The sequence below is a fragment of the Protobothrops mucrosquamatus genome, unplaced genomic scaffold (genome assembly GCF_001527695.2).
Source record: "Protobothrops mucrosquamatus isolate PMUCROS unplaced genomic scaffold, P.Mucros_1.0 scaffold586, whole genome shotgun sequence".
Lineage (NCBI taxonomy): Eukaryota > Metazoa > Chordata > Lepidosauria > Squamata > Viperidae > Protobothrops > Protobothrops mucrosquamatus.
In genome coordinates, this window is record NW_015386886.1 from 84064 (window position 1) to 96076 (window position 12013).

General features: G+C 35.9%; 1 protein-coding gene across 2 annotated transcripts in view; it reads right to left on the bottom strand.

Annotated features, from left to right (window-relative positions):
* DELE1 (DAP3 binding cell death enhancer 1) overlaps positions 1 to 12013 on the bottom strand; it is a 40638-nt gene that overhangs the window by 9846 nt on the left and 18779 nt on the right. For both annotated transcript variants that reach the window (XM_015817420.1, XM_015817419.1), the window contains one exon: positions 9915 to 10008. In XM_015817420.1, the coding sequence (XP_015672906.1) occupies positions 9915 to 10008 (94 nt within the window). The remainder of the gene's footprint in view (positions 1 to 9914; positions 10009 to 12013) is intronic.

Genomic DNA, 12013 nt, shown 5'->3' on the forward strand with positions numbered 1-12013 from the left:
CTTTGGAAGTTATATTTGTTAACAATTTGTTTCATGGTGTTAGTAATAACTTATGGAGTCCAACATGGAATCTGGATATTTGCAGGATCATTTATTCCAAGTAGTATCTGTTCATCCAAATTATGCTTGGAGAGGAACTATGCTAACAGTTCCATGTATGAGCCATGGATGAAAAGGATGCACATATCCATCATTATTAAGAAATGAGGGGAAAAGGTGATAGATGACTGGAAAAGAACAAATATAACAATGATTGGATTGGAAATTACAAGCTAAATTCTCTAAGAAAGGTCTAATAGGACAAAAAGAGCCCACACACTGCCTTACAAAGTTCAGACAGAAGTCATTTCCAAGGAGATCAATGCCATTTCCATCCCATTACTGGGTCTGAATTCTGAGTGACAGAAATCCAGATAATCCATTTTTTCTAGGAGCTTCTGTACCTGGGCTGCCACTAACTTCTAAATGACTCTCCTTAAAAAGAGAAGGTTGGAGAAAAATCAAAAATTGTCAAAAACATGAATCAAAGCGGAAGGGTGAGGTTCTTCAAGAGATGACACACAACTTTCTGTTTTAAAGCAGACTGTGCTACAGGACACTTTTTCTCAAAGTAAGTGTTTTCAGTTTCCCTAATCTAGCCACTCACAGCACACCTATCTGAAGAAATCAGGAAGGACATAGATCAATTCCACAGGTTATAGAGTTCTTACTAAAAGAGCCTATCCATTTCCTTGGGCTTGGTAAACACAAACAAAGCATAGGATCATACAAGACACCACTTTCCTCATCACAATGGTTTCTGTTCTAAGGAGATCTAACCCTGAGCAATTACAAGAAACTTGTAAGCCTGGAAACATCTTATTCCTAAAGAAGTCTCGGTAACCCAGAACTGCTGGAAAGAATCTGTGGATGCAACAAGCTCAGATGAGAATTCACAATCCACTGCTCTTATGAGCTTTTATCAACATTTGCTGGGTCCTCTCCAGGTTTTCCACTGCAATCATTCTAGATATCTTTTCAATCATTTCCCTCAGCTCCTTAGTAAATCAAGAAGTAGTGTAAGATTGCTAATTGGGTAGAAGTTTGGCAGAAGCAATCTCTTTCCGCATTCTGGCCATTTCTCTGTACAGATAGTCGTTGACTTACAACCACAATTGTGGTTACAACCTTACAACCTTTTCATCAATTGCCTCAAGTTATGACCTTTCTTGTCACAGTGGTTAAGTGAGTCACTGTAGTTGATAAGTTAGTAACCTAGTTGTTAAGTGAATCTGGCTTCCCCATTGACTTTGCTTGTCAAAAGATCACAAAAGGTAATCACATGACTGTGGGACACAGCAACGGTCATAAATATGAGCCAGCTGCCAAGCATCTGAACTTTGATCATATGATCATGAGGATACTGCAAAGGTCGTAACTGTAAAAAATGGCCATAAGTCACATTTTTCAGTGCCGTTGTAACTTTGAACGATCACTAAACAAACTGTTGTAAGTCAAGAGCTACCTATATTCCAGAAGCAAATAAAATACCAGATGGAATTGCCCTGACAATAAGGAAACATCATTACATGCACTCTACAATCCATCAGATTCTATTATGTGCCTGAACTGTACCAACCAAATGGGCCCACCATCCACAGAGACATCAGGCATTTTGAAAAGGAATTGTTCTGACCATAACAAAGAATAGACATTAATGACCTCCACCTTCAGATAATTTTTCATATGCTTCAAAGTAAGGGTCAGATCTCATGTCTTTTTATCTGTATTGTAGTCAATATTATTTGGGACATACCCATGATCACTACAGCCACAAGCTACAATAGACCCCTCTCCTGGGATAGGTAGATTAAAAACCACCCTAAGTGTTTGGTTATGTGCTCAAAAAGGGAGAAAAAACGAAAGTGACTATAAATAAACATATTTTATAAATGACAGGGACAACTGGATGTTGGGGGAAAAAATGTAACAGGCTAAGTTTGAAACTTGAGCTTAAATATATTTAAATTTCCGTGACTGTAAGACTGGTGGGAAAGATTACTGGGATCTCCAATAGCAGTCTCAAAATGATTCCCAGGACTACAGCTGGGCAGCTAGATGGGTGGCATACTAAACAGCCCAAGCCTAAAGCTCAATTCCACATAGAAGAAATCATATCTCATCATCTCTGAGACTTCCGGTGACATTGCGTCAACACGGGTGCAGGGGAACGAGGCTCCGTTTCCCACACCCGAATTCTAACCGCTGGCAATGGGCCAAAGAAGCCCTCGGGACTGGCAGGAAGGCTGACCACACCCATTCTGTCAGCCAGAAGCTGACCGGAAGAAAAAGACTACAGAAGCTGGCCGGAAGAAAAAGACTACAGCTAAGTGGAAAGCAAAATATCTGATCTGGGTGAGACTATTTTCCTTTTCTCTCTACAAGTGAAAATACTGGTTCTGGAAAAAAGTTCCCGAAAAGCAAGAAATCTCCAAAGCTATAGGGAGGGGGGGAACTTTTCCTTTACTCCTCCCTCCTGGAAAATACAAGAGGTGGTTTAAGCTTTTGGGGGAAATTAAAGAGACTTACAACAATATTGTGAAGATAATAAGTGGGACAGAAGAATATTTTAGGAAACTTTAATGTTCATAAACATTTTATTTTTTGTTTGGAAACCATCGGATTATAACTTTGTAAAGCTCAGATGGGAAAATATAAAATGGACATCTGATGACATTGAGTGGCAAAACTAAGAACTACACATGGCCTTGTTTTTTTAAAAAACTTATCAAGCTTTTGTGGTTGGAGTGTGAGAACTTGGCTAGACGTCCAGATACAGTTTATAAACTAAACTCTTTGATGTCCCTGGAATTTATAGTCCTGGAGATTGTGGCTGGAAAAGAGAAGAATCTATCTGGGTTGCTTTTCTCTACAGGATGGATTATAATTAAAACATAAATTGTTTTGAAGTCATTGGACTTCCTTGGATTACAAATACAGCTTGATCTGGAATTTTATAAGTTGTTTTGAGACAGAATGAATGGCAAGAAACTACTATTAGCAAGATACTTTGGATTATAATTTTGAAAGATTGACAACACAGAACCTTGGCGTAAATTTTATACATTTTCTTTCTTTTTCCCTTTTTCCTTTTTCTACCTACCTCTCCTACCTGTTAGGAGCTCATTGGATTATAAATTTTGAACTACTCAGTGGATTAAAGTATGATTAAAAGATTAAGATGAGTGTCCCAAATTTATCCAAAACTGGCAAAAAAGTACCCTCTGCCCCCTCTTCTGCCTCTGCAAGTCCAGTCTATCACAGATCAATTGACACAATGCTCCAACAAGAAAAGGTTAATAACTTCCAGAAAGAAACACAAGTGATACTACAAGCAATCCAAGAGGCAATTGCTACTCATATGGCAGCTGCAATGAAAAATCATGAAGAGATGAAAGATGATCTTGACAAAATGAACCAAAAACTTAATAATATGGACTCTCAATTTGAAAATTTTAAACAGATGATCACAAAAAATGAACAAAGGATTCAAAAACTAGAAGATAAATCAACAGAGGTGGACCAGAAATTAAAAGACTTAAAAGATGAAAACCAGAAATTGATGCAAATAAATGGAGAACTAGAGCATTCAATAGTTGTCATGGAAATGGAAAAGGCTTCTTACTTCTTAAGATTTTAAAACATAGTGGAAGATAAGGAAGAGGACCTTGAAGATCTGATAATGGAATTACTGGCTGTCGCATTAGAAATAGGGAAACAGGAAATGGAAAGAGAATTAGATCAAATCTATCGAGTCAATTCAAACTACGTGAGAAGAAACAAAGTCCCTAGAGAAGTACATGTAAGATTTCTAAAAAGATCTATAAGAGACGAGATCTTGAGAAGAGTGAGAGATGATCCTTTGAAATATAAAGAAAAAGAAACTGTAGTTCTCAAACAAATTCCCAGAAGAATAAGAGAATCCCGAAGAGAATATCAATTTTTAACCAGAAAATTAATTGAAAAAGGAGTGAACTTTAGATGGTTGATCCCAGAAGAGATTTTAATTTATTGGGATACGAAAAGATACAGATTGGATACACCACTTAAAGCAATGGAATTCTATGACAACCATAAAGCATTTATGGAAGGCAGTGACTTTGAATCTGGTACAGCGAGAGAAACAAAGAGACAGGAAGAGACAACCATAGAAGGAGCAACTCAACCAAGAGAGGAAGAAGAAATTAAAAATACATTTACAGAAGAAGGGGCAAGACCAAGAGAACAGAGACAGGTAAGATCAATTAGAAGATTAAGACCTAGATATAATTGAAAGAGATGGAGAAGTAGAGTGGGATTCTGTCAATGAATATAAACAGACTGAATTCCCCCTCAAAAAGGAAATTTTTTTACATGACTACAAAAATTTAAAATAGATATAATTTGCCTCCAAGAAACACATATTAAGAGACCATAAATTGTTAGAACAACTGAAAATTGGTAAACTCCATTTTCCATTAGCACAACAAAAGAAAAGAGGAATAGCCCTATATATTAAAGAAATGATGAAGCCTAAACAAATGTATGCGGATGAAGAGGGAGGAATATTAATGATAGAAACAATGATGGACCAAAAACAGATACTGATGGCAGCAATATATGCACCAAATGATAAACAAGAACAATTTTACCAAAAACTATATAAAAAAATATTAGAATTGGACTATCAAAATTTTTGTATAATGAGAAATTTCAGTGCAATAATAGATGGAACTTTGGACTATAAAAGCACTAAACAAGGGAAGAAAGGAAGAAACGTATTATCTAAAGCATTTTTAAAAATGGCAGAACTCTGTATTCAAGACATATGGAGAGAAAAAAATCCAAAAAACCTGCAAGATAAATTTTATTCAAATAGACATAAATCATTCTCTAGAATTGATATGATATGGATATCCTTGGAACTTAGTATGATGATACAAGATATAGAGATAGAAACTAATATCTGGGCAGATCACAATCCAATAAAGATGACTTGGAGAGGAGCCAAGAAAAAATTAAGATGGTCCTTGAACAAATCTATATTAAAAGAAAAAGAATTTATATAACTAGCGACAAAGGAAATGAATTTCTTTTTTAAAATAAATAAGGAAGAAGAGACGTCACTTCAAAATGTGTGGGACACAGGTAAAGCATATTTCAAAGGGTTGGGTATAACCTATACTGCTAAAAAGAATAAAGAAAGAAAACAACAACAGTTAAAGTTGAAGGAAGAATTTAGAAAATTAGAATTAGAACTACAAATAGACCCACAAAAGAAAATACTTAAAAAGCAAATGGAGATAATAAAACATAAATTAAACTTAATAGAGGCAAAAATAATGGCTCAACAGATTAAAAGGGCTAAACAGAACTTTTTTGAAAATGCCAGTAAACCGGGGAGATGGTTAGCATATAGACTAAAAAAAGAAAAAGAGAAAAAACTGATAAACAAGTTGCAAGACCCAAAAGGTGAATTATAGTTTCAAAATGACACAATTAAAAAAAATATTAAAGACTTTTTACAAGATACTTTACAACGCAGAGGAAATTTCAAAAGAAAAAATACAGCAGTACCTAAAAAAAGCAGACTTACCAAAAATTCCAAAGAATATTCAAAACATATTAAATGGAAAAATATCAATGATGGAGATAAAAAAAGGCCATAAAAAGGCAAAAAATGATAAGACCCCAGGCCCAGATGGATTACCTGCAGAGCTCTACAAATCATTACAAGATATATTAAGCCCAATATTGAAAGAACTGTGTAATGAATACTTTTGGAGGCTAAAATACCAAATACATGGACTGAAGTTAACATTACTTTAATACCCAAAGAAGATTCTGACTTGACGCAAATAAAAAACTACAGACCAATATCGTTATTAAATGTAGACTATAAAATTTTCACCTCAATAATAGCAGAAAGACTAAAGAAATTTCTGACCGAATTTATACATACAGACCAAAATGGCTTTCTACCTAAAAGACAGATAAAAAATAACTTAAGAATGATCCTAGATGTTTTAGAGTACTATGAAATTCATACAGGGAAACAGATGGCTTTAATGTTTCTAGATACACAGAAAGTGTTTGACAATGTAAACTGGCACTTTATGTTCCAGCAACTAGAGGAAATGGATTTTGGAGAAAATTTTACAAATGTAATCAAAACAATTTATCATAAACAAACAGCCAAAGTAATTGTAAATGGAAATTTTACAGAAAACTTTGACATTAAAAAAGGCACAAGACAGGGATATCCAATATCTCCACTATTATTTATATTAACACTGGAAGTATTGAGTAAAAAATCAGGTTGAGTTAAATTGGAGGGGATTGTTTACAAGGATTTACTTATCTTAAGGGGACAGGATTGGCAATTTAAAGTATTGGAAGATTTGAAACGAGACAATATTCTCCATTCCTGGTTCTCATATAGTCAATTGGTTGATAGGTGGCGTCTAGATCAAAAGCTTGGTTTAACTTTGGAAGATGTGAATTGGATAAAGCAGATTAAAGATCAAAGTAGAGCTCATATTAGGAGAATTTATAGTGTTTTAATAGAACTGGATTCGGAAACAGAATTAGTTAAAGATTGCATGATTAAATGGGCTCAAAATATTCAAGAACCAATTATGCTGGATACATGGGAAGCAATTTGGGTAAGAAATGTGAAGTTTACTCAAGCACAGAATTTAAGGGAAAATTTTTATAAAATGTTTTATAGGTAGCATTTAGACCCCCAAAAAGTATCCTAACTTGCAGCCTAAATGTTGGAGATGTGGTAATTTAGATGCAACTTATTATCACATTTGGTGGACATGTAGGGATGTAAAGGCTTTTTGGATTAAGATCTGGTGGAACATCCAACAGATTTTTAAGAAAAAGATAAAATTCACACCGCAATTATTTTTATTGGGTATTATGGAAAATTTGGATTTTAAAGAAATGAATTTGATGCTGTACTGCATAACAGCAGCAAGGTTATTGGTCGCTCAAAATTGGAAGGATGTATTACCTACTATGGACGATTGGAGATTGAAGGTGTCATATTTTGCAGAAATGGCCAAGATTTCCGCATATTTGAAAGATCAATCTCAAGAAAAATTTATTTTGATTTGGAGACGATGGATAGATTATATTCAGAGAAAGTATGAAATGAATAATTATCATATTGCTTTTGATTAATTTTTTTATTATTTTTATTTACTTAGTATAATTTATATATTACTATATTTCATATTTATGTTTATTATTGTATATTAGAGTTAAAGTATGTTAATATTTGATTGTATTATGTTTGGGTAGCTTTATTTAGATTTGGGATGTTATGTGCTTATCCCTGTATTCAGTTCTGGGAAGTCCGGGGGGGAGGGGATGAAGGGGGTAGAGTTATATAAAATTTGGTGTATTAATATGTTATAGAGAAATAATGTAATTTTTTCTTTGTGAAGAGAAGGTGGTCGGCTGGTACCCCCAAACTGCATCCGAAGGTTGAGGAAAAGAAGGAGGTGGGATGTGTAGGGTAGTTGGAAGAGAAAGAGGAGAGAGGTGTGGGTAGGAGGGGAGGAAAGGAAGAGGGAAGTAGGTAGGAAGGGTGAAAGAGAGGGTGGATGCGGGGGGGGGGGACTGCCGATCACCTCTGAAAATATGATGTTTAATAGGTTTTTTTTTCTTTTTTATGTGCACCATATTTGTATTAATAATTTGTTTATTTGAAAATTAATAAAAATTTGTAAAACAAAAATCAGGCAAGATATAGAAATTAAAGGATTGGAGATAAAAGATGAAAAATACAAACTACAAGCATTTGCAGACGACTTGGTTTTCATATCAGAAGAACCACTTGAAACAAGTGTTAAGCTTATGGGGGAAAAGGAAGAATTTGGAGAAGTGGTAGGATTGACTAAAGTAGACTAAAGTGCTAATTAAAAACCTAACAGAAAAACAAAAAAATCAACTAGAAAAAAAAACCTTCAAATAGTCAAAAAGGTTAAATACTTGGGAATTTATTTAACAGCAAGATGTGCAACAATAAAAGAAGACAACTATGTAAGATTGTTAAAACAAATAAAATTGGATCTGGAAAAGTGGAAAAAAATTACAACTTTCAATACTGGGGAGAATAGCAACAGTGAAAATGAATATCTTACCAAAAATACTCTTTTTATTTCAAACGATACCTATAAGACTGGGAATAATCTTTTTTGATGAACTAAATACAACAATACTGAAATATATCTGGCAAGGAAAAAAAGCTAGAATTAGACTGAAAGTGTTACAAGAAGCGAAAGAAAGTGGAGGATTTGGACTGCCAGACTGGACGCTATACTACCAAGCAACTACATTAACATGGCTAAAAGAGTGGATAATGCTTAGAGATAAAAGACTATTATACCTAGAGGGGCATGACCTACAATTTGGATGCAATGCCTTTCTGTCATATGGGAAGAATAAAATACATAGATACTTTCAAAACCATTTTATAAGAAATGCACTTCTTCTAGAATGGGAAAAAATAAAAGCGAAAATTTATATTAAAATACCCGGATGGCTTTCAACAATGGAAGCATTTGCTTACCCAAATTTAATTAACTATGAGACAGTTGTGACCTATAAAGATATGTGGACAATGAAGGGAAACTGAAAGACAGACAAGCGTTACAAGAACAAGGTATTGATTTATCATAGTGGCCATATTTACAAATTCAAATGAGATATGAAAAAGATGCTAAATCAATGGGATTTTATAAAGGACAGAATTTGACCAGATACTGCTAAAAACAGATGAAAAATTGATTAAGAAACTCTATAAATATTTGTTAAGCTTAAAGATGGAAGAGGAATAAGTAAAAGAAGCAATGATAACATGGGCAAAGGAGTTTGGACATAATATAGAATTAGAAAACTGGCAAAGATTATGGGAAAGAAATGCTAAATTAACGAAAGCGGTGGCTTACAAAGAAAACTTTATACAAAATGTTTTACAAATGGCATCTAACACCGGTGAGATTAGCGAAAATGTTTAAAAATACATCAAACAAGTGTTGGAAATGTAAACAAAAACCAGGTACTTATTATCATATCTGGTGGACATGCCCTAAAGCTAAAAGATTTTGGTCAAAAATACATATATGGTTGGAAAAAATGACTAAAAAACATATAGATTTCAAGCCAGAATTGTTCCTGTTAGGCATAATAGGAGGAAACTATGAGAAAGATTGTATATACCGTACTTAATTTTACAAGTATTAACTGCAGCAAGAATTGTATTTGCCCAATATTGGAAAAATGAAAACCTACCAATGGAAAAAAACTAATTAAAATTTTTTTAGATTGTGCAGAAATGGACAGATTGACATTAAAGATAAAAGAGAAAGAAGACTCAGTGTACTTTAGAACATGGGAAAAAATTTATCAATGGCTAGAAAAGCGAATTAGAGAGAAAGGAATATGATGTGTATTATGTAACATTGAATATATACTAGTAAGAAGAAGACTATTGAGAGATTAACTAACATATTGATTATGATAATATAGAAACTAACTCTTACTTAGTTTTTTAAATACATGAATCCAGACAATATGCTTTTTGCTAAATATTAAGAATGTTATTTTTTTAAAAACCTAACCCTAACCCTAATCCTAACCCTATAATTAATAAAAACATATCTCATAATCTCTGAGATAGTGTTCTCTGTCACCATAAGGAACTCCTATACCATCACAACTATCAATTTACCATTGTTTCTGTTTTTAGTACTCAAGTTGGTGTGAGAACAGGCTTTATAATTTGTAAACCTTTCTTTTAGGTGGAAAATCAATTGTGCTCCCAGTACTATCTGAAAAACACTAATCTATGGATAAGCAAACTATGCCTAGCATTTTATTACCAAGGATATTGGATGCCACTGAAATGCTGGCTTGAAATGTTTTCTGCACTTGAGAAGCAGCTTCTTTCACAAATTCTTCCTCTTCTAAGCTGGTCTGCACAGAAAAAAAAAAGCAAGTGTTAACTGCATGTATTTCTTTATAATCTTTTGCATTTTTCACACTGAAGCGGCAATCAATAATAAACTGCAGTTATTTCAAGGAATATTTTAGGATTACTGAGAGATAGTTTTTAAACAGAAGAATTACAAACTTGATATAATTATCTCTTGAAAAAAATTACCAAATGACTAAATATCCAGTATTTTATATTCTAACTAGATGTGAAAATGTGAAAGACCTAAGAAGTGCTTTCAAAGCACTCTAAATGGCAATGAGTGGTTTGATTCACATAAGGGGGAGGTCACCATGTGAGATGATTTAGCCTGGGTGGGAACCTGACTGTATGTCCCCCTAACCCAAAGAACCATGGTCCTCCACTGGAGCCATCTCTCGAAAACAGCAGGACATATCTTCATAAAAAAAGCTGCATTTAACCAAACATCAATTTTGGTGGCCAGGCATGAAAAAAGATATAGAAAATTATGTAGCGAGTTGCCCAATATGTGTCACTGCAACAAAAATGACCTGGAAAGACTCATGGCCAATTGCATCTCCCAACTCCCAGAAGCCATCTATTAGGACACCTACAGGTAATCCAAAACCAAGTCACACTTTCCAAGAACTGCAGTTGCAGAGAAATCATCCACTTAAGTACACTGCTCTTAAAAGGATTGTTGCTACTTGGCAAAATCCTTTACATCCAAAGGTTTCATCAAAACCAGCTGGACTCTCTTTTAAGATTGGCAGCATTATTCCATCATGCAAATATATATTCTACCATTTCCTGTTTCATCCAGTCAACCCCTCTTCAATAGACTAAATAAATCAAGATGAGCAGGTAGAAGTCACAATAGAGTATAGGTAGTCCTCTAGTTACGAGTGTAATGGAGCCTGCCCATTCCACTCGTAAATCAAAAACTTGTAGAGTGAATCTCGTACTTCAAATGAGATCACTCCATTGCTCATTAAGACGCAGGTATCTCAGGGTGGGGAAGGCCATGGGGGGTAGTGATGGAATAGGCCCCCAAGGCTTCCCCGACCCATTAAGATACCTCATGCTTCTCCCTTCCTTCCTGCTGCGCAGGACTCACTTACCTTGAAAAGATCCGTCTCCTCTCTGCCGCGGTTTCTATCTTTGAGGGAGAGGAGAGTCGATGGAAGCTCCTGGGTGCCCGTAATATCGTGCGAGTTCAGGCACCGATCCTCTTTTGCAGAGAATGGGAGCCTGAACTCTAGTGGTGTTTGCTCCCACCCCCAACTCCTTTCCACCACTGCCGGAACAATTTTCACCAGGACGGAGACCTTTAGGAAATTGGAAGCTCTGTCTACATGCAAATGCACACTTAGAAATGGAGCGCCTCGCTTTGTGGCTCCGTTTTCACCAGAAAAAGCCATTTCTCAAGCCCTTCCTGGTGAAAACAAGCCTCTGGAGGGAGCGTTCATTTGGAAGTGCTCTATAGGCACTGAAATACTTTTTATCCCAATGGAGATCTGACAGAGACTGCAAGCTCCGTATGCCTGGAATGGGGCACTTGAGAAACGGAGCGCTCCTTTCCGTGCAGTCACACAGGGCGCTTCAAAACTCAGGGATTCCAGGACTTCCGGTGAGCAGGCGACCTCGTCGGACGCAGCTGTTGCTGCCTCCCGCCTGTCTTCGCGTAAAAGCCGCTTTGACAGCGAGCACTAGCTGTCAAACGGCTTGATACCTTTCCCCCGGGCATAAGGGGATCGGTGAGCTGCCCGGGGTAGGAGTTGAGTTCCCGAGTCGTCCGATCTGGACGATGTAGGTTAGAACTCCTCCGGAGCCCCGAGGAACCTCCGCGATCCAGGACGCCTTCGCCTCGGCGAAGCTAGAAGCCGCCGCCACCGCTGCAACTTAAATTTAACCGTGAGTGACTATACGCAGACAAACCGACCCTGGAAGTTTGTTCCTTTCTTTGGACTTTACTCTGACTTGAGCTATTTTGATCTTCCCTATACCTGGGTTGGATTGTGCGAA